This window comes from Drosophila yakuba, chromosome 3L, assembly GCF_016746365.2.
Source record: "Drosophila yakuba strain Tai18E2 chromosome 3L, Prin_Dyak_Tai18E2_2.1, whole genome shotgun sequence".
NCBI classification, from domain to species: domain Eukaryota; kingdom Metazoa; phylum Arthropoda; class Insecta; order Diptera; family Drosophilidae; genus Drosophila; species Drosophila yakuba.
This window is the reverse complement of record NC_052529.2, coordinates 8829452-8850591: the sequence shown is the minus strand read 5'-3', so window position 1 is coordinate 8850591 and position 21140 is coordinate 8829452. Positions and strand designations below refer to the sequence as shown.

Sequence of the window (21140 nt, the reverse complement as noted above, 5' to 3'; positions counted from 1 at the left end):
TTTATAAAAACTGCAACGAGCCAAGGAAACTAAACAACTAAGTCGAGTGTCTCTTTTACGTTTTACACATCTCACAGTGATCTCGTTTTATTGATCTAATTACCATTTAACAAACCGACTCCGGATTACTTCTTGGCTGGCGCCTGTGGCGGAACGACCTCAGCGGGGGGATTAGCGTTGCGGAAGTTGGGGAACTGTTCCCAAGGCGCCGACAAGTCAAACTTCCTGAACTCCTGGGCCAACTCCAAGGGCTCACAGACGACGCGCTTCTTCTCATCATCGTAGCGCAGCTCCACGTACCCGGACAGCGGGAAGTCGCGGCGCTGGGGATGTCCCTCAAATCCGTAATCGGTCAGGATGCGGCGCAAGTCAGGATGGTTGGCAAAGAACACACCGTACATGTCCCAGATCTCACGCTCGTACCAGTTGGCCGCCTTGTGAACCTCGCAGGCGGAGTCCAGGGGAGTCAGCTCATCGGTGTAGGTCTTGACGCGAACGCGCGAGTTATAGCGCAGCGAGAGCAGATTGTAGACCACCTCAAATCGGTTCTTGCGGCAGGGCACATCAACACCAGCAATGTCGACGAGGTTGGTGAACTGCGCCTGATGGTGATCCTTAAGGAACTGCAGCACGGGCACCACACCCTCTGGGGCAATAAGCACCTCCAACTCATCGCCGGCGGTCAGCTGCACCTTCTGCACGTACTTGGGCAGGCACTCGGCCACATAGCGCCCAAAATCGGAGAGATGCGAGCGAGCAACTGCATCCGGCTGGCGGACAGTGGCTGTGGGTGGAATGCCTTACATGTAATGGGCACTGCGATAAAGTCGACTGTTACCTACGCTTATCCGCCTTCTTAGGATCCACGGGCGCTGTGCTGGCCATCCGGAGAGCAGCCGATCCTGCAGCGGGAACCACTGGATATTTGAGGGTGTTAATAGATCAGTTGAAGCTCTGGAGGCGGGTTGAATACCCACCATGTTTGGCCGACAGAGCGGCGACTGCGGCCCGGGCACCCAGATTCCTGATTAAGGCCGCCATTCTACAAATTGTTCAATACAAATTCAACAATTTGCTCCGTTTTTGACAATTTATGTAATGCTAAAATGTCAATATAGTTGTTGGAGCTCTAGGGTTGTCAGTGCGCCCAAATTAATCATACTCGACAACCCTCGTTTGGTTTTTTAACAATTGGGGTATAACATAAATACCGCAGACATAATTTTATTTCGTGTATGATAACATTAAATTATTCTTAACAACAACTAATTTCCAAGATACATTGTTGACTGGCTTATCAAAAATAAATATATCTTACTTCTTGATTTGTTGATTAAAAATACCAACGCGTTGCTTGACGTACAGCACATGGAAAACATAACGAAAATACCGAGATCTTCGGCACACTCGACTACCCTGGCTGAAAACTCTAGCATCGCGTTGCGTTTGGAATTGCGAGAATTGAAATTAAAAACTTCTTGGAAATCAATTGGAAATCAAAACACAACAAGATGGTAAGTGAAACGCGTCCTGACAAGGCCCCGGGATAATTAAAATTGTAATCTACATTCGGCCCCTTTGCAGAATCACCTAAAGTGGATGGGCCACTCGTCCACGATAATGGACATTCAACGCTCGCTGCGTAATGATAATCAGCACTGCGAGGTGGTTCTGGCCTCCAGGGACGGGGTTCGAGTGCGCGCCCATCTCTTCGTGCTTAGCACCTGCAGCGAACTGATGCGCAACCTCCTGGTCGACGTTCCGCGCGGCCAGGAGGCAACTATAATGCTGCCCGACATCCGCGGTGATTTGCTGGAGTGCATGCTGTCCTTCATCTACATGGGCGAGACGAGCCTGCCCTCCGCGTCGCTCTCCGAGTTCCTGGAGGCCATTAACCTGCTGGGCATCAAGTCTGCCATCAGTTTCGAGTGCAATCCATCGGCTAGTCCACCCAGCGTCGATGTAGACAACAATTCGTTAGCCGTGGAGTCGGCCAAGTCCATAACTGGCCTTCAGATTGCTGAAGCGGAGCTGTTGGACGACGAGGAGGAGCCACAACCGACGGTGTCTGTGCCAGACACTGTCCTCGCGGGGTCACAGCATCAGCCCAGCCACTCCAGCCGATCCTTGGAGTACCTGGATGTCTACGAGCCGCCGAAGATCACCTACTCCATAGAACACATGGACGGAAATTCCAGCGGCAATCAGTTTATACTCACCGAGAACACGGGCACTTTTACTATAACACAGTCAGCTTCGAGTTTATCAAAAATTGAAGCTGATGAAACGGCAACCAGTGGCGCTGAAGTGGACCTCGGAGACGATGACGTGGATGCGGACATTGCTGAGGATTCTGAGGAGCACGAATCACAAATGATCGAGGAAGAGTTCGTATCAACCGATCCTCTTATGGAACTGGAAGCGGGTACTGAAATGGACGACGATGACGATGTGCACGACCATCTTGTGGACGATGAAATAGATGAAAAGCCTCGAAAGTTGGGCGGGGGAAAGTCTCGAATCCGCCGCTCTATAAGTGCGAAGCCTGTCAAACGATTGCCCGATTGTAAGCCAACGCGACTCCAGCAGTTTGTGGCACTCAAACGGGAGGTAAAAGATGATATCAACGACGCTTTGGATCTGGCGGCCGACGCGGTTATTATCGAGGGCTTAAGCTTACAAAAGGCTGCAGACCGATTTGACATCTCCAAGACAGTCCTGTGGCGCCGCGTCCGCACTAATCCCGCCTACATGCGAAATAACCGGGAACGACCATCGCTGCTAGAGGCCTACGAACGCCTGAAGAATGGAGACTCTTTGAAGAGTATCAGCACGGAGTTGCAAATCCCCATGTCTACATTGCACCGGCACAAGGTTCGTCTGTCCGCCCAGGGGCGCTTGCCAAACTTCGTGTCCTGTCGAAAGCGGGACACCACGCCCAAGGATGAGCTGCGCGACAAATTGGCCAAGGCGGTGCATGCGTGCCTACATGAGGGAATGTCGCAAAACCACGCGGCCAATTTGTTCGAGATCCCCAAGAGCACACTATGGAGACACCTGCAGCGACGCTCGACGAGCCAGAACAGAAAGGTTAAGAAGGAATTGAAGGTCGAGTACGGAGAAGATATGCTAAACTAGAAATAAGCTTTGGGAATTCTGGTGGTAGAGACGTTCAGCTGGAATCAATAAGTTACCATTAAGAAGCCATAAGCATAGCGTTTAACTGCGTGTTGTCCCATCAATGTACATCAACCTTGTCCTAGATCCTGATAAAACCAAAACTGAATCCAGAAGAGCAGAGAGAGATGCTATACCAGAGGTAGTTCTTTAGACTTAGCTCTATATGTAGATAACATTATCTATTTTAAGTACAGCTGCTCTTTTATTGTTCACTTCATCGTCATTGGTTAATTAAATACAACCAAACATCAACAAAAACTAATTTTAATGGGTACAATTTGTAGCGACATGAGAGAAATCTAATTCAAATGCAGGTACTCTTCTCCAGCAAGGGTATAAAAATATCGATATTTTTGCTGATTCTTCACATCCCTAGCGCAATCTTTTCCCGGAATGAAGAGTCCAAGTCGGTGGTCTAGTGATGTCCAGGTTACCAGACCGAACTCTGCTCACCCGCTGCGAGATTTTCGTCTACTTCGGCGTTTATATTGCGTACATAGTTGTGGGCTTGTACAAGATCTATGGACTCCGGGATCATATAGCCAAGGAGGCAAAGTTCCAGTTTCCGGACGGCTGGAGATTCTATCCTTTATCGCAGCGTCGTCGGGATGACAGCAACGACGAGTTGGAAAACTTTGGAGACTTCATCGCCAGCTTTTGGCCCTTCTACTTACTGCATGCGTGCGTCCAAGGATTTATACGCTGGAAATGCCCCCGCCTTCAGTGTCTGGGATTCATCGGCGTCTGTGCCTTGGCTCTTAGTGTGAACCTGGACTGGACATCGATGGTGCTACTAGTCACACTGATAGCCAGCTACTACCTCGTTTCCCTGCTCCCACTAAAATGTCTAGTGTGGCTCTTGTCCGCCGGCTGGATACTGTGCATCAATGTGATGCAAAAGAATGTCTGGTGGACAGATCGCGTCGGTTACACGGAATATGTCCTGGTGATTGTCACCATGTCCTGGAGTGTGCTTCGCGGCTGCAGTTATTCGCTGTCCAAGATGGGGGCTAAAGAGGAGGATCTGAGGAGATACAGCCTAATTCAGTATTTGGGCTACGCCATGTACTTTCCCTGTCTGACCTATGGGCCGATCATCAGCTACCAGAGGTTTGCAGCACGGAAGGAGAATGAAGAGCAGAACTGGCTGGGATTTGTCGGAGGAGTCCTGCGCAGCGCCATATGGTGGTTGGTAATGCAGTGCGCCCTGCACTATTTCTATATACACTACATGTCGCGGGATGTGCGCATGGTGGAGATGATGGACTCGGTCTTTTGGCAGCACTCCGCCGGCTACTTCATGGGCCAGTTCTTTTTCCTATACTACGTGGTAACATACGGCTTGGGAATAGCTTTTGCTCTGCAGGATGGCATCCCAGCGCCCAATAGACCTCGCTGCATAGGGCGCATCCACTTCTACTCGGACATGTGGAAGTACTTCGATGAGGGCCTCTACGAATTCCTTTTTCAGCACATTTACGCAGAACTGTGTGGAAAGCGATCATCGGCAGCAGCCAAGTTCGGCGCCACCGCCTTGACCTTTGCGTTTGTGTTCGTCTGGCATGGATGCTACACATACGTGCTTATCTGGAGCATTCTGAACTTCCTCTGCCTGGCTGCAGAGAAGGTGTTTAAGACGTTTACCTCGATGCCGGAGTACCAGCGATGGACACAGCGTCATTTGGGAGCCGTTGGTGCTCAGCGGTTGTACGCCATGCTGGCCACCCAGCTCTTTATTCCGGCCGCCTTCTCGAATGTCTACTTTATCGGAGGACAAGAGATTGGTGACTTCCTGATGCGCGGCGCCTACCTCAGTGGAGTGGGCAACTACTTGGCCCTGTGCTTTTGCAGCTATTGTTTTTTCCAATGCTCCGAATTGCTCCTGACCAAGTCGGTTGGTCGCTCCAAGACAAAAACTTATTGACCTCGCCAAAAGGCTGTCTAGACTTACGTTAAAACCGACTACTTATGAACAAACTTGTATTATAACATGGCTTTAGAATTGTATTGTGTTTTTACAAAGCAATTGTTTACTTAATTTTCTCTTCAACAAAAAATAAAATAATATTCATGGAATATATAATAAAGCAGCGCTCTATCTGATCCTTCTAACCGCCGCCTTCGCCTGTATCCTTCCAGTCCAGCCACCTGGTTTGTGTACATGTGGACTGAAAGTTGTCGGGGAAGAGTTCATCCATTATTTCGTCGCAGGTCTGCGTGTGCTGCGTGTTGTACAGACCATCTGGCCAGTGGGTTTGGGTTTGAATGTGGGACAGTCCCAGTTCCTCGAACAAATCGTCGCAGGTCTGGGTGTACATGTGGGCGGAGGTTTGCAAGTCAAACATAGGTTCAGTTCCTGGATACGCGTGGAAATCGTTTTCGACCGGAACTGGCTCTGGGAAATCATCGGTCATCGTTCCTATGTCGCCTCTGGTGTCGGGTGTTTGGGTTTCTATATCGCGCAACAAGGGCGCCAGCACTTCGTTCCTGATTGCATTCAGATCGTCCTCCTCCGTTTGTGTTTCCATATCTAGTTTCTGGGATGACATTTCTAGCGCATAGGGCACATCCATAATGGGCAGGAAACAAAGAATATGTTCCTCTGGAGCCGGCACATCGGTGGCTAGTTCAAGAGTGGAATGGATATTGGTTTCAGGATTGGGTAATTCAGCAGATAGTGCTGTAACCTCAGCCAAGCTGGATGACAGAGTGTTTATATACCCCTCTGCAGGAGGTAAATCACTGCCAGCTTTCAAACTGTAAGAGGCGAAGGAATCTGTAGGAACTGGAATTGGCTCCGGATTCAGCTTCCTCCATGTGGCCAGCGAAGGAATGGGAACCTTGCCGGATTCATGCTGCACCAAGTGGTTCTTGCGCCGCATGTGAGTCCTCAGACCAGCCTTGCTGTTGTAGGTCAGTTCACACACTGGACACTTGTGTTCTGAGCACTGATGCTTCTCCAGATGGTGTTGCAGCAGGAATTTCTCGCCGCACTCCTGGCACTTGTGGTTCTTGTCTAGGTGGCTCTTCTGGTAGTGCTGTCGCAGCAGCCGTAAGCTGGTAAAGCTGCGGGCTCCCTTGGTAGCCACATGGTAGATGCACTTTTCCACGGGGCAATGGAACGCAGTGATTGCGCCGATATGCGAGGGTGGAAGCACTTCCTGGTGCCGCTGGCGCAGGTGCAGTTGATAGTGACTGAGGTTGCCAAAGATTAGGCTGGGACATTTCTCGCATCTGTGCTCCCGCACTGGCATTAACTCGCGAATATCCGGCGTGTGTTTTTCACAGTGCATTTTGATTACACTTGTGTTGTTTTTAAATGGTATGCAATCGATGCAAGATTAATCGAAATCTATCGATTGCCTCACTTCGGTATTTCTGAACAATACTTGTAAAGGTCACTCTGCCACGAGAAATTTATTATTATAACGTATCGCTCTCGGTTGCAAAATACGAGGTAACGATCGCTTTCGAAAGAATATTTGTGCAGGTGCGAAAAGCTAATAATAACAGCCAAATATGGGCAGCAAAGAAAAAACGGGACCAAACTTATTTAGATAAAACTTAAAATCAGATTAAAGTGGGCCCCAGTGTGCGCACTTATACTTATACCGAGATGTACATATAAGCGTGTGCGTGCGAATAAAAGTACATTAAAATTAAGCGCAAATAAAATCGGTATATTTTTCTGTGGTTATATGTGCTATATGGTGTAAGCTGGCGCATGGCGAAGTGTGATAATATCAAGATATTTAATTACCATCGAATGCAACAAGCAGTTTCAACTGAGCAATCCAATCCACCCACCCACACCAACACACACACCTGTGAATCCATTGGCATTTGCTGTTGTTTTTGCCACGCCCCCCGCGTCCTTGCCGCCCACAGAAGTGGCTATTTTTGGCGCGACTACGTCATCAGTGGCATCGGAATCGGAATCGGCCGAAAACATCTGGCGGTGCGAAAGATAGTGTGCGGAATACACATCATCCAAAGCAGCTTCATCATCATCACGATCATTAGTGGACTGGGTTTTAAGTTCGGTTCCGTTCCAAAAAGCGATCTTAAAAGGGCGTCCCCAAGGTCGCCCAAACTCAAATCCAGTTCTATCCACAAAAAGTGCTTATATTCCACTGTAATTGTGCGCAATTTCACCACTATTTAACTACAAAATGTCTTCAATTATTCTATTTTCTGGCTTACGTACAATCGTAATTTGGTTTCTGTTGTAATTTTGTTGGATAAATACGCCCCGTGGGCCTAAAGTTCGATTCATGATATTGGCATAGGGCAGAGAAATAAACGAAAACACTGCCTGAAATTAACACAAAGGCTAAAATTAAATACATATTAAGGCGTTTTTTAAATCTCTTCTGATCGCTTCGAGTGGCAGACCTTGTACGCACAGACGTACACATCTGAATATTCTAATTTATGGCATACTCTTCTAAAAAGAAGCATGAATTTTGTAAGATGGTTGCTCTCTATATCGAAAAATATTTTACTCGTTATGATCTGCTGCTTGAATATATCCAAAATCGTTTGGACACAGGATAAAAGAGGAATAATTGTATCTTTTTATAAGATCGGCTTATTTTGGGTATTATTACAGTCTTTATTTATTTATAAAGCCCTTTTAAGAATGTACATTTTTGTTATTAATCTTATTAACTAGCATCTTAGCTGCATTCCTTATAAAGATTTGATAAGATAGTCTGGGAAAACAAGTTAGTCTGCCGACATATATCAAGCATTTTAACTACCAAAGGGAATTAGTTGGTGTCAGCACTAAACTCTGTGAGTTAAAGATCGCCAGGTCCAAAAACGCAAGACTATCGCCTTTTCAAAGCGAAGATTCATACGAGCTGAGAAGATAATGAATGTCTGAAAGCATGACGTAATCGCTGCGGTTGCACATAGGATGGATTTCTGGGGAGATGGATTTCTAGTGCCTCAAAGTCTCAATTTATTTTCCAATTAATGCCAGCCGCCGCATTCAACTGGTTTCGATGCCTATGGCAAACTCTGGGAATCGGACTGGTAAATGGGGAGTTTAAGTAGAATCTGGACGCCAGTGGATGCTAATTGCATTAACGAATTTGCTTCAATCGAGTGTAAACCAAATCGAAGCTGATTTAGCTGAGATCAATGCATGCATATCGCCCACATACGTCATCGTACTCGTATATCTCATGTATCTGTGCATATTTCCGCCAAGTGCAGCTGGTTTTAGCCGCTCGTTGGCGTTCTGGCCAAGACCAAGACATCTGGTTATCTGGCTTGGCCATATCTACTTCCGCCTGGCCTGCAGCTATGTGCTTCAGATATCTATGTATATCTGTGTGCAACAGCTCCCTGAACGAATGGTGAAAGTTGGCGCAGTTTGGATTTGGATGAGGGGCAGGTCATTATACTTCAGCTCCAAAAGTTGAGCGCCTGTCGTCTGAGCGTCAGACATGTAAAAACAATTGCTCAATTGCTTTGGCAGTTGTCGTCATACGAATACAATTGCCATATCTTATCCGAGTTTCTACCGAAAACTCCGATTGTTGCTCCCAGTTTTGCATGTCTACAATTTACAATCCCTTGATGGAATTTCAATTGGTAATTGCCTTGTGACCGCCAGCAGATTCTTTAGTTCTGTTGCTACACGGAAAACAAATATTTCCACGGTATTTAAACTATTTTTTCTTAGTTTTAACCAAATCAGTTGGTTTAGTAGGTGTATTGCTTGATTCTGCATAGGGTATATACAACATGTAGAGCATGTTTTGAGATCTCTCTATGCGGATTTGCTCTCCAATAGAATCGAATGCGTGCCAAATGAGCAAAAGTGACTCATGGCGCCGTGGATGGGGTTGAGATGCTGACCATTGGGCTCTGTGCTATTTTCAGCGTCTATTTTCTTAATCAAAGCTGTTCTGGTTGTTTACCTTTCTGAATGTGTAACTTTCAGTTTTATTTTGCACATATTATCACCAATCCGTTAAAAACTGAAGTTGATCCTTACACCAAATGTATTTTGGTTATATAACATATATATAACGAACTTCTCGTCATATCTACGAACATATACGTCTAGAATTTTGAATGTAGATAAACAAAATGCAAACCCAATTTTTTGATTGGGCAAATAGCTTTTTAAGTATTTTAAGTCGCGGAACTCCCAATGGACTTGGTGCTGATAATAAAAACAAAACGACAAAAAGAATACGAAATTTGATTAAAAAGTAAAATTAATGTTCAAATTGTAGACATTTTTGTTTTGATTAAACATTAAATTTTCTTAATTGCTTTTCCTTACAGATTCTTAACCGCCAAGTGCATTTACTAGCCTAGCAATATGAGTAAACCGGGCAGTGCTCCTCCGCAGTTCACCTATGTGCCGCCCCCTTCGGCCCCGCCCTCTTACCAGGAGGCGGTGGGCGGGGTGAAGCCCGTGGGTCCATATACGCCCGTGGTGGCGCCCGCAACCAACGCAAATACCACGATTGTGACCACGGTTGTGCCCATTAGTCGCACCTCGACGCACATGATCTGTCCATCGTGCCATGCCGAGATCGAGACGACCACACGCACCGAGCCCGGAATGATTGCCTACTTGTCCGGATTTTTGATTGCCCTGTTCGGGTGAGTTTTGACTGACCTTCTGCTTTCCCAAAGACAAAAGAGTTAATGCACTTTTTTCTTAGATGCTGGCTGGGATGCTGCCTAATACCTTGCTGCATCGACGACTGCATGGATGTCCATCACTCGTGCCCCAACTGCCGCGCATATTTGGGGCGATACCGTCGATAGGATCGATTGAATGAATGAGCAGGTCCAGCGGTTCCGTGGTGTAGATTGATTACTTTAAGCAAGCGTTTTTGCCTTTATTTATTTAATTGTAGTAATGTCATTTGGATTCCACAGCGAAGGCAGATGGAAAGAGCCAAGGCTTCCCTTAATCTAACGCTAACTCGCTAAATTGCTCCGCCGTTTTATATTTTGGTTCGCCCAATCCATAATTGTTACGTGTATGTTTCTGCCACGCTAAAGATAGTAATACGTATACATTCAAATATCCAGCGCTTCGCAGACAGGACAGCCACTACAGAAACTTAAATAATAAATCCGTCTTTCTACGTACCCACATATGTACTAGCCTGATTACGAGCACAAAAGTCGCTTGCGTGTCCATTTTGAGCAACAGGCCCTTAAATATTTGCACAAATTGTAAATCTGTTGAAGCCCATCTTATGTTTTTTGCACATTGTTTGATGAATAAATGGCTTAGAATGTAGTCCAAAAGACAAAATACAACATATTTTTGTAACAAATTGTAAATGTCTTTAGCAAAAGTGCATATTGTATACTGTGAAAGTTAATCTCCCTAATAATTAATCACGAAATCTATATAATTGATTCTTCATTTTTAAATAAACTGGAAAATGTCACCAAAGATTGGATCAAGTGGATTGTTTATAATGCTGAATACCTAAAACAATTGGACAGGAGTAGATGAAGTGTAATATTTATTTTGGAATTCACCTCCAAATAACGAAAAACAAAATTAATAAGAAACGGCCCTTTGTTCCAAATTCCACCGTTCCTCTATCGCCGCTAATATGACGCACATCCAATTTCCCCTGCTTCAGTGTTGAAAAACAGAGAATTCAAGTTCATTTGCAATTATAAATTTACCACTTAAACATTTCGAAAACTTTGTTTCTACAAAGCAGAAAAAAGGTAATACTATTATAATATACTTTTTTGAGCGGAAAATGCACCCACAAACAAATTTTAATTCAAATAATTTATTGAATACAATAAAGTAGCGTATGAGTTTCGTTTGTAAACTGTTTTCATTTTAAATATTATGTTCTAAAATATTTGATTTGTACAAAATATATTCTATTCATATATGCCGAAAATTGTTCCTTCTTTGCACACTCCGGTTTTTCAAATTTTCTTTTTTCACTCATCTTGTCGCTTGCTGAATGTTTAATTTTAAATTGAAGATTTTATATATGTAGGTGTGGTGCATGTGCTTAATCCAAGATATTTCGATATGATTAAACAATATCTAGGCGAGAACTTTACATACAAATCGAGTTCGGTGGATTGTCAAGGAATGAGGGCGCGAGGACTGGTAAAATAAAAGAATATGCGGGGAAATACAACTAATTTGCAAAGGCCGTTTATTTAATATAAAAAGCTGGCAACTCAAATATCAAAGCGAATCTGTAAATCCGTTTAAATGATTAATTAACAACTAACTTAGAAGTGTATGACAAAAGCATTTCACATTCCAATGGCAGCGCCAGGAACGGGGGCTTAGAACTAAAAAAATGTTTTGGGTTGGGAGAGGCCGTACAAAGGAATATTGGCTGGTACAAAACGAGGAAGAATCATCGCTGACAATATTAAGAGCTAAATTAAGTCTATGACCTATTTATTTACTTAAATACGCTTGACGCCATAGAGCCACCGTCGTTAAATCATCATCGCCGCCGTCGCCAGCCGCCAAGCATCATTGCAATCACTTTAGCATCATCGTCCTTTTTACTTTGAGGAGTGAGTTTCGTTTACCATCTCTGCATCTCTCGTTTTTGATCATTGTCCTTGTCTAAGCTGAGGAGGGTCCCACAGGATCGTCACCCTTCACGGCCGACGCATATGAGCCACTTGGTTTGTCGCCACCACCGGAAACAGAAACAGCCGATTTGCCATCACTGCCACTTCCACCAGTGCCTGCTCCGACTGCACCAGCACTGCTCGGCGGAACTCCAGCTGCTCCGCCAATGCTCACGCCACTGTTCAGGCCTAGAGTTTGAGGTGAATCAACTAGAGAATTTGTTTCGATTGTGGGTTTGGTTGGGATGTGTGTAAGTGTGAAGTGTGTGCGAGAAGCGAACAGTTAAGCACCTTTGATATCCATGGCATAGTGATCCTCCAGCCGCAGGTCGTGCCTCTTAATCAGCTGACACTCTGCGCCCTCGACGGTGGGAATGGAATACACGTACAAGTACCCATCCTGCGAGGCGATCAGCAGTCTGCAAAGGCAACCGAATGAAGGGTTATATAGAACTTCATATTAAAGCGAGGATAATCAATTTTCAGTTCTATTTGTATTTCATTTTCAATTTAAGTTTTGTTTTATATTTTAGTACATTTCAACAGGATACAAGAGCACATTTTGTTGAACACATAAGCGATCTCAAAGAAGATTAAGTAGGTAGAATAAATGCTTTCGCCGGCTGCTTTTCGCAGAACAAGGGCATTGGTTTCTAAAAGTCACAAACACTACCTACAGTTATAAGCTTGAATAGAATTGAAATTTTTTGGAATTCTTTCACATCTAGGTAGAATTTTATGACAGTTTTTCTTTGCAAATTGAACTGAAGACAGAACGGCGATTCGAGACTCACCTCAGCTGCTTTTGTATCGTCGTAATGGCGCACATCCTGCGCACTCCCGCCTCCGGCAAAGTGACCGAGGCGAAGGCGCGGCCTTGGCTAAACACGTCGGTCACCTGCGTGGGCAGGTAACTGGTGACCGTTTTGCTCAAGAATCTAAAAAACGAGTAACTTGCATGAGAGAGTAGATTTGGTGAGTGGTTGAGTTGTGGTTGTTGTTGTTGAGGTGGTTGGTTGGTACGTGTTTGGTGGATTCGCAAAATGAAAGAAAAGAAAAATAGATAAATGTCAAGTGCCACACGAGAAACAGGAGAAAAATCAAAAATTCATAAGTCCTACGCAAAAAAGATACTTTGATCTGGACCCGTTCTCAAAATAGCTGGTTAAAATTATGGCGGATTTACTATATTGGTATTGCTTGACTTTACTATTTAGTTTTGGAGACAAAGCTCTTTGTGTAAAGCGTATTCTTTTAAATAAGTTTAAAATGACGGGACTAGTTTACATATGAATGGTGTGGTCAATGAAAATAATAGTTGAAATGGATTTAAAACGATTGCATACCAAATGGGAAAAAAGAGTATTTGAATTAAACAAATGTGACATTCAATATACATAATAATTCGACGAAAGCCATAGATGATAGCGGATGGGTTTGGTTTCAAACTTAGGAGTCGGGAGGTAAAAGCGATTATGTACAGAACACCCACACCATAATAGTTGACCAGTAGCCTTAACTGCACCGAGCAGAAAGTACAACAATCTACAAAAGCTACACAACAGAAGTTGGTTTATCCGAATCCAACACCGCTTACCCCATCCAGTCGTCGCTCGACTGCTTTCCGCCATGGCCTTCGGCCGTTTCCGTGGCACTGCGATCAAGTCGGAAGATGTGCACCGTCTCAGTGTTGGAGCTGGACACCAGATATTCGGCGCACGTGCTAAACGACAGCGAAACGATGGACACACACCGCTTTAGTCCCCGTCGCAGTTCAAACAGCCGACTGCCATCCTGGGAGCTGAAGACTCGGATCACCGTGCCGCGCTCGCTGGCCGTGGCTATCTCTGTGCCCGAGGGACTAAAGGCCAAAGCCGCCAGAGGTGTGTCGTGTGCGGGAATCATGGTCTTGGCGTGCAAGTTGATGGCATCAAAGATTTGTACCTCTCCAGCAGTAACGCTACCCGGATAGGCCAGATAGCAGTGCTCTGAGGACGAGGAGAGGGCGCAAAGACCCTGCGGATTGCACGGTGTATCGCGTATGGTGTGCACCACCTTCATGTCCTGGATGTTGTGGATGTACAATGACTCCTCCAGGCACACAATCAATCGCTCGCGATTGAGCTTCACCGCCAGTATTGTGTTTGCATACGAGTAGTTGCAGATCTCGCTCTGCTTCTTAAAGTGGCACACCTTGAGCTTGCGAGGAGCTCGCTGGGAAACTATAGCCACTAGGGAGCTCTCGAACAGACGCTCGATCAGGAACAGCTCGTCGCTCTTCGTGTGGTAGATCTTGTCTAGGGTCGAGTCCACGGAGCCCAGGCTGTACAGGCTGTAGCCTCCACTGGTGGCCACGGCCAGCGAACTGAAAAAGATGGCAAATGTGAATGGGTATGCCAATAATAGTTGGAGTACAAAAATTTAACTCGCTTTGAAACTATGACTCATTCAGTTGAAAGTTTGTAAACTAGTACAAGTCAATATAAATTATAAACTAACATTGCCTAATGCAGAAAAGTATTATTTGTAGAGATAATTATCTAATCAACATGAACAAAAGTAGAACAAATATCACTGTCCGTTTGCGTTTACCGTTCTCTTTAGCGAGTGTGGCCTGTAACTTACGTTATGTTCTGGTTGAAGTTGACGAACACTTCGCCTGCATCCACATCGGTGCGCCCGAGCAGGCTCATCATGGTTTCTGTGTGGGAGGGGCTGGGGTCCTGCAACAGATTGGGCGTAAATCGTTAGCTATCATGGTTGAATACTCGGCCAGAATAGTGGCCCGATCTCCCGATTTACCGATGGCGCATTACGGAATGGCGAATGGCGCAAACAAAGCGTGGGCCAAAGCAATAAATATACATATGTTAATAAATACAATAACAAACGCTGCACGCGTGTGTGTACACTTTTTGGGGCTGCTGATAAAAACAACAACAACAAACAAAACACACACACACTCGCTTGCGAAATGTACATACGTGACTGGGATTCGTTTATTTGTACCTTTTTTTTTAACGGTTACACCTCTGCCTCGGCCGTATCAATATTCGCAGGACACCGCTGTTAACTTGTGGTTGGCTGCAAGGCGTTTATTTAACTGAATCCACGTAATGTTTAATGATATTTGGATTTCTTGTCGCGCAATTGTTTTTGCTCTGTTTTGCACACACACGCACACACACCAGCTCCCACACAAAGACAAGTTGGACAGCAACAGAGCAGAGCGCACCAGGGAGTGCGAGTCGAAGGCAGAGTTGCATCGGCCAGTGCTGGAAAGGGCTGAGCCTGTGCCTGAGCTGGTTACACTGAGGAAATCATTTACTCCCGTTTAAGATTAGCATCTACCATAGATCTACAATATAAAGACAATAAACGACATATTCGTTGTGTGACTAATGTTGGAACTCGAAATAACAATAGAAATTATTTTAAAGATATCAGATGGTGGCACGCTTATTAGTTCTTAAAAGGGAACCACCGAGTCGTAAGCACGAACCAGCATCGTCTGCACCCCTGGCTAGGTGTTCAGTGCTTTCCAGCCCTGGTCAGGTCTGGTTCACCAAAAAAGAAAATAAAATTACATTTTAATCTTTCCAATATGCAAATATCTGCGCGCAAACCAGCAAGAATCGAATGCAAACACTAAAGAACCCCAGCATAATGTGACTTGTGTTCGCGCAAAGTGACGTTTCGTGCCTTGCCCGAGTGCCAAAACCAAATCCAAATCCAGACGCACAAAATCGATGCAGATGCTGTCTGCATCGCTCGCACATTCTCATAGAAAGTGCAACTGAATTTGAATAATTGAATAAAAGCCGTGTAAATGACCAGTGAATAAACAATAAAGTCTCGAACATCGAAAAATGCAGACAAACGATAATCGAAGCAATAACAAGGTGCTCAAATCAGACCAAAACATGTACATGCAAACATTCGAGGAGCCCGATTTGTATTGACGTTGTTAAAGTGAAGCTGATTACACAAAAGATCCTCAGAACGATTTTATGTAAGTATGTAAACAGAGGCGGACAGGCCCACCTTGGGCCCCAATCACAATCTCCTGGCTTCGGCTTCCCTTGGGCTGATAAGAGCTGAGTGCTTAGCGCTGCTTATCTTTCATCTGCAACCTGGCTGATGTCGCCCGCTGTCTTCTTACTACACCACTACTGCCCCCCATTGTCTTTGCCAGCGCGCGTTTTATACCCTGCCAAGGGGTCGTCCGTCTGCAGTACCCCACCCGTTGTTGGAGCTAGGGATATATATATGACCATTTCAGCCTGCCATTATAGACTAAATATAGACTCGTGTTCAGTGCCTAGCTGATAATGCGGTCAAAGTGCTGGCATTCCAATTGGCTGCCAATGAGAAGGGTATTTAAGCTTCGCTCTCACCACTGTCCCTTTCCGATTTTAATTTACTTTGCTTCTGCCTAATCAATGTCAGCACTGTGCGTCGTGATTTGTAGTACCTTTAGCTGGAAGGTACTCCACGCACAGTACTGTTATCGCACTCCGGGTGCTCGTTTCGGTTCTACGCTCATTTCTGTCCCGTACTTTTCCACGACCACCGATGAAGTTCTACGCGGAAGAAGGGTACGCTACACATTTGTGGATCGGGGATTGCAGTCAAATTGCACTGGGCGGACCTCCGTTTGTTTTGGTTTTTGCGCGGCTTAATTACAATTACATTTTGCATTCATTAAGAATTCCGTGACTAGATTTCGTGCGACTAGCCAGCACTGTGGGCTCCACTTGGAATGCTCATTCATAAGTTCAGATAACAATGTCGGCATGCCGAAGTACCTATTTTTAGAGGCAATGCTTACCACTGTGCAGTGCGTTCTATTTGACATTAAACTAAAGCGATCTTTATCGCGGTGATTTTGCAAAATTGAACGTTTTTCCCACATTTCAACTCTTTACTTCTTCAGCCTTCATCGCTTTCTACTGAATTAAAGGTTTTCTTCAATTTTCAAACATTCATCTATATAAAAAACTGTTTAACATCAATGTATCAATTCATTCATCTTATCCGCAACTTTTTTTCCTCGCTCAGCCAAGGCCCGAATATGTCCGACGGCGTCAGCATCTTACACATCAAACAGGAGGTGGACACTCCATCGGCGTCCTGCTTCAGTCCCAGCTCCAAGTCAACGGCCACGCAGAGTGGCACAAACGGCCTGAAGTCCTCGCCATCGGTTTCGCCGGAAAGACAGCTCTGCAGTTCGACGACCTCCCTATCCTGCGATTTGCACAATGTATCCCTAAGCAATGATGGCGATAGTCTAAAGGGAAGTGGTACAAGTGGAGGCAATGGCGGAGCGGGAGGTGGTGGTACGAGTGCGGGAAATGCCAGCAATGCGAGTGCCGGAACAGGATCGGGATCTGTCAGGGATGAGCTTCGTCGATTGTGTTTGGTTTGTGGCGATGTGGCCAGTGGGTTTCACTATGGTGTGGCGAGCTGCGAGGCTTGCAAAGCGTTCTTTAAACGCACCATCCAAGGCAACATCGAATACACGTGTCCGGCGAACAACGAGTGCGAGATTAATAAACGGAGACGCAAGGCTTGCCAAGCGTGCCGATTCCAGAAGTGTCTACTAATGGGCATGCTTAAGGTAATTCCTTAGTCCAGAGTTGAAGTTCCTAAAAGCTAATTGCTTTGCCTTTTCAGGAGGGTGTGCGATTGGATCGAGTTCGTGGAGGACGGCAGAAGTACCGGAGGAACCCTGTTTCAAACTCTTATCAGACTATGCAGCTGCTCTACCAGTCCAACACCACCTCGTTGTGCGATGTCAAGATCCTGGAGGTGCTCAACTCCTACGAGCCGGATGCTTTAAGCGTCCAAACGCCGTCGCCACAAGTGCATACGACTAGCATTGCTAATGATGAGGCCTCGTCCTCCTCGGGCAGCATAAAGCTAGAGTCCAGCGTTGGAGTCACGCCCAATGGGACTTGCATTTTCCAGAACAACAATAACAATGATCCCAATGAGATACTAAGCGTCCTAAGTGATATTTACGATAAGGAACTAGTCAGCGTCATTGGATGGGCCAAGCAGATACCTGGATTTATAGATCTGCCTCTTAACGACCAGATGAAGCTGCTCCAGGTGTCGTGGGCAGAGATCCTAACCCTCCAACTGACTTTCCGGTCCCTGCCGTTTAATGGCAAGCTATGCTTCGCCACGGATGTCTGGATGGATGAGCATTTGGCCAAGGAGTGCGGTTACACGGAGTTCTACTACCACTGCGTCCAGATTGCACAGCGCATGGAGAGAATATCGCCACGGAGGGAGGAGTACTACTTATTAAAGGCGCTCCTGCTGGCCAACTGCGACATCCTGCTGGATGATCAGAGTTCCCTGCGCGCATTTCGGGATACGATTCTCAATTCTTTAAACGATGTGGTCTACTTGCTGCGTCATTCGTCAGCTGTGTCACATCAGCAACAATTGCTGCTCCTGCTGCCTTCGCTGCGGCAGGCGGATGATATCCTGCGAAGATTTTGGCGGGGAATCGCACGCGATGAAGTCATTACCATGAAGAAACTGTTCCTCGAGATGCTCGAGCCGCTGGCCAGGTGAAAAGGATTATGCGGGCTCCCAATCTAGTTGATCTAGCTGATAAGCACAGGTGCAAATATAGTCGTAGGTTGGATGTATACTTGAGTAGATTAAGCGTAGGATAAGCCATGTATATAGATAGTAAAGTACTTGTCGGGTAAGATTAGTTCGCAGAAAAAAATATCTTTTTAATGATCTACCAACTACAGCAACTGGAAAATCCTACTTATGTCTAGAATCGGGGACTGCTTACACTGGATAAAGGCGCAGATAGGTGTTATGTGTCACAGTTCTTCAATAATTTGTTCAATTCTCACAATTGTGAAACGTGGGAATTTGTAGGCTCATGTTAAATACGAAAGTGGTTATAATACAATGAATTATACTGTTTCTTAGTGTCACGTAACACATTCTGTTTCTATGTGGTACATTTGCGGTCAGAAAAATAGCACTTTACGTCTTTAAACCTTACAAATTTTGTAACTGATGTTTCCATACTCCCTAACCTTCTATATTTGTTGGAGCTTTCCCCGTAAAATCCTGCTTAGCTCAAGAATAAGTTGTGAATTGATGTGTTAAATGTGTTTGTAACATATTTGGATTTTCTATTAACTAAACAGTTTCAAATTAGATTACCAAAATTTAGTGCTACACCGTTGATCGCATTTGTATTCCCCTTATCCCAGTTCCCTACATATGTTGATATTTCGCAAAACTTCAAAAAATGAACCATGATAAAAGGTATTCCGTGGTCCTAAGAGCTTACAATTAGTGCTAACGATGGTCATATTTACATTTGCAGACTAGAGACGTTCCATCATCACCAATAAGAGCTAGACCCACTTAATGCTACGGTGTATGTGTATCAAAGTACTTGTTGGAGCTTTCCTGAAAGCGATCGCTACGCGCCAATTCGTTGCGGAAGTAGGAGATGGTTCGCTGGAGTCCAGTTTCTAGGGGAACCTTTGGCTCCCAGTGAAGGAACTGCCGGGCCCGAGTTATGTCAGGTTTTCTGCGCTGCGGATCATCCTCCATGGCCTTCGATTGCTTTATCACACTTGGCCCGCCGACCAGTTGCTTTATGATTTCGGCAAATTCGCCGATTGTCTGCTCCACGGGATTACCCAAATTCACCGGCTGTGTGTAGTTGGATGCCATTAGGGCTATCATTCCATCCACCAGATCGGAAACATACTGAAATGACCGCGTTTGTTTGCCATTCCCATATACGGTAATGGTTTCATTCCTCAGCGCCTGGAGTATAAAGTTTGAGACTACTCGTCCATCGTTCATGTGCATCCTGGGTCCATATGTGTTGAAGATACGCGCCACTCGCACTTGCACCTTTTCCTGCCGATACAGATACAATTAGAGAGCAATCAGTTTGAGTGCCATATTGCTGGCAAAGATCGAAAAATGTGATCAGTGTTCGCGCTTGATATCTCGAGATAGCCATTCGAGCGGAACATCAATTAGTGGCATTCCAATTGATTTAAATTAATGCTCAACTAGCCATCGAAACAGGAAAGTTCTGCCACATATCTGGATGCCAACTAGTTATGCTTTTTTTTTTTTTAATCTGACTTAGGAATGGTATTTATTCATATATATTATTAAGGGTATTACCTGTTTAGAATACGCATAGCTCAGCGTCTCCGAGACACGCTTTCCCTCGTCGTAACAGGCCCTTGGCCCAATAGGGTTTACATGGCCCCAGTACGTTTCCGGCTGCGGATGCACCGTGGGATCGCCGTACACTTCCGAAGTGCTGGCTATCAGAACCTTGGCCATCACGCGCTTGGCCAAGCCTTTAAAAGATATACACTTTACGTATAGTCCTTGATTAAGTTTATAAAGTATTTACCCAGGACATTGATGGTGCCCATGGTGTTGGTCTTGATGGTCTTCACCGGATTGTACATGTAGTGCGGCGGCGAGGCAGGCGAAGCCAAGTGGTAGATCTCATCGATCTCGATGAAAAGCGGATTCACGATGTCGTGGTGGATGAGCTCGAAGTTCTCGTGGCCCAGCCAGTGTTCGACATTTCGCTTGCGTCCCGTAAAGAAATTGTCCACCACGATGACCTCATGCCCCTGGACCATCAGATCGTCGACCAGGTGGGAGCCCACGAAGCCCGCTCCTCCGGTAATTAATATGCGCTTGCGATTCTTGTAGTTCAGGTATTTAACCTTCGGATACTTGCGCGGAGTACTGCTTTGAAGGCTATGAATTTGCTCCTCCAATCTGGCCAAATGCTCCCTTGTGCGCTGCAATTCGGCCTTTTGCTCTCGGATAAGAGAGCTCTGCTCCTCGTAGGCCATCTGAAGGCTCCTTTGCAGTGGACTCTCCGTAGGCGGAAACTTGGCCTGCACCTCCTCGCCGCCAGGAACGGAAACGGGGGGCTTGCCGCTTGGGGAATGGCTGGCCATTCGGTACAGGTAGACCAGGAGCAGAAGGACCAGCGAGATGGCTGCTACGATCTTCAGGCGCTTCTTGGTGGCGGTCATCGTCGTTTGTGGATTGTGTGTTGCGGGGTTTCAGTGCTTATCAGCAACTGATATCGCCACATTGCATTCTCGTTCGGCTTTGGAAACTATATAAACAATACAATTGCGTTATCAGGAGGTGTCAGAGTGGCCAGGTGGCTCGAGCTGAATCCCTAAATAGAATAAAAGCCTAACGCCAGGGAAAAGCTCCCGCCTAAATTTAAAATTTACTACAAAAGCAAAGACTACAGAACATTTCGAGTTTGGTTTACTCAATAATTCAATTTATTT

General features: G+C 45.5%; 8 protein-coding genes across 15 annotated transcripts; 4 read left to right on the top strand and 4 right to left on the bottom strand.

Annotated features, from left to right (window-relative positions):
- Positions 1-53: 53 nt before the first annotated feature.
- LOC6533421 (NADH dehydrogenase [ubiquinone] iron-sulfur protein 3, mitochondrial) lies at positions 54-1138 on the bottom strand. The gene is made up of 3 exons (XM_002094103.4): positions 978-1138; positions 843-917; positions 54-784 (listed from the first exon to the last, which is right to left on the bottom strand). The coding sequence occupies exons 1-3, from the start codon at positions 1039-1041 to the stop codon at positions 126-128; spliced, it is 798 nt and encodes a 265-aa protein (XP_002094139.1). The 5' UTR covers positions 1042-1138; the 3' UTR covers positions 54-125.
- Positions 1139-1379: 241 nt separating this feature from the next.
- On the top strand, positions 1380-3432 carry LOC6533420 (modifier of mdg4). The gene is made up of 2 exons (XM_002094102.4): positions 1380-1514; positions 1585-3432. Exons 1-2 carry the CDS (start codon positions 1512-1514, stop codon positions 3136-3138), a joined length of 1557 nt encoding a protein of 518 aa, XP_002094138.1. The 5' UTR covers positions 1380-1511; the 3' UTR covers positions 3139-3432.
- Positions 3433-3547: 115 nt separating this feature from the next.
- LOC6533419 (protein-cysteine N-palmitoyltransferase Rasp) lies at positions 3548-5292 on the top strand. The gene has a single exon (XM_002094101.3). It carries the CDS (start codon positions 3602-3604, stop codon positions 5102-5104), a length of 1503 nt encoding a protein of 500 aa, XP_002094137.1. The 5' UTR covers positions 3548-3601; the 3' UTR covers positions 5105-5292.
- On the bottom strand, positions 5188-6503 carry LOC6533418 (zinc finger protein Pegasus). The gene has a single exon (XM_002094100.4). The coding sequence runs from the start codon at positions 6471-6473 to the stop codon at positions 5289-5291; it is 1185 nt and encodes a 394-aa protein (XP_002094136.1). The 5' UTR covers positions 6474-6503; the 3' UTR covers positions 5188-5288.
- A 16-nt stretch (positions 6504-6519) lies between these two features.
- On the top strand, positions 6520-10621 carry LOC6533417 (LITAF domain-containing protein). Of its 2 annotated transcripts, XR_001454092.3 has the most exons (4): positions 6520-6637; positions 9487-9810; positions 9873-10036; positions 10093-10621. XR_001454092.3 is itself a non-coding variant. In XM_015194515.3 (3 exons), the coding sequence occupies exons 2-3, from the start codon at positions 9524-9526 to the stop codon at positions 9976-9978; spliced, it is 393 nt and encodes a 130-aa protein (XP_015050001.1). In that variant the 5' UTR covers positions 6545-6670; positions 9487-9523; the 3' UTR covers positions 9979-10621. The 2 variants fall into 2 exon arrangements, 1 of the variants encoding a protein (XP_015050001.1); XM_015194515.3 differs by having other exon boundaries at positions 6545-6670; positions 9873-10621.
- Positions 10622-11337: 716 nt separating this feature from the next.
- LOC6533416 (WD repeat domain phosphoinositide-interacting protein 2) lies at positions 11338-15032 on the bottom strand. 6 transcript variants are annotated; one of them, XM_039374257.2, is made up of 6 exons: positions 14809-15032; positions 14422-14521; positions 13394-14161; positions 12591-12749; positions 12088-12215; positions 11338-12006 (listed from the first exon to the last, which is right to left on the bottom strand). In XM_039374257.2, exons 2-6 carry the CDS (start codon positions 14490-14492, stop codon positions 11789-11791), a joined length of 1344 nt encoding a protein of 447 aa, XP_039230191.1. In that variant the 5' UTR covers positions 14493-14521; positions 14809-15032; the 3' UTR covers positions 11338-11788. The 6 variants fall into 6 exon arrangements, with proteins under 6 accessions (XP_039230191.1, XP_015049996.1, XP_039230193.1 ...); XM_015194510.3 differs by having other exon boundaries at positions 14422-14519; positions 14806-15031; XM_039374259.2 differs by having other exon boundaries at positions 11338-11985; positions 14422-14519; positions 14806-15029.
- Positions 15033-15325: 293 nt separating this feature from the next.
- Positions 15326-18769, top strand: LOC6533415 (steroid hormone receptor ERR2). 2 transcript variants are annotated; one of them, XM_015194509.3, is made up of 3 exons: positions 15326-15808; positions 16858-17416; positions 17473-18769. In XM_015194509.3, the coding sequence occupies exons 2-3, from the start codon at positions 16871-16873 to the stop codon at positions 18382-18384; spliced, it is 1458 nt and encodes a 485-aa protein (XP_015049995.1). In that variant the 5' UTR covers positions 15326-15808; positions 16858-16870; the 3' UTR covers positions 18385-18769. The 2 variants fall into 2 exon arrangements, with proteins under 2 accessions (XP_015049995.1, XP_002094133.1); XM_002094097.4 differs by lacking the exon at positions 15326-15808 and adding an exon at positions 16315-16394.
- On the bottom strand, positions 18522-21094 carry LOC6533414 (UDP-glucuronic acid decarboxylase 1). The gene is made up of 3 exons (XM_002094096.4): positions 20228-21094; positions 19990-20171; positions 18522-19713 (listed from the first exon to the last, which is right to left on the bottom strand). The coding sequence occupies exons 1-3, from the start codon at positions 20868-20870 to the stop codon at positions 19213-19215; spliced, it is 1326 nt and encodes a 441-aa protein (XP_002094132.1). The 5' UTR covers positions 20871-21094; the 3' UTR covers positions 18522-19212.
- Positions 21095-21140: the final 46 nt, after the last annotated feature.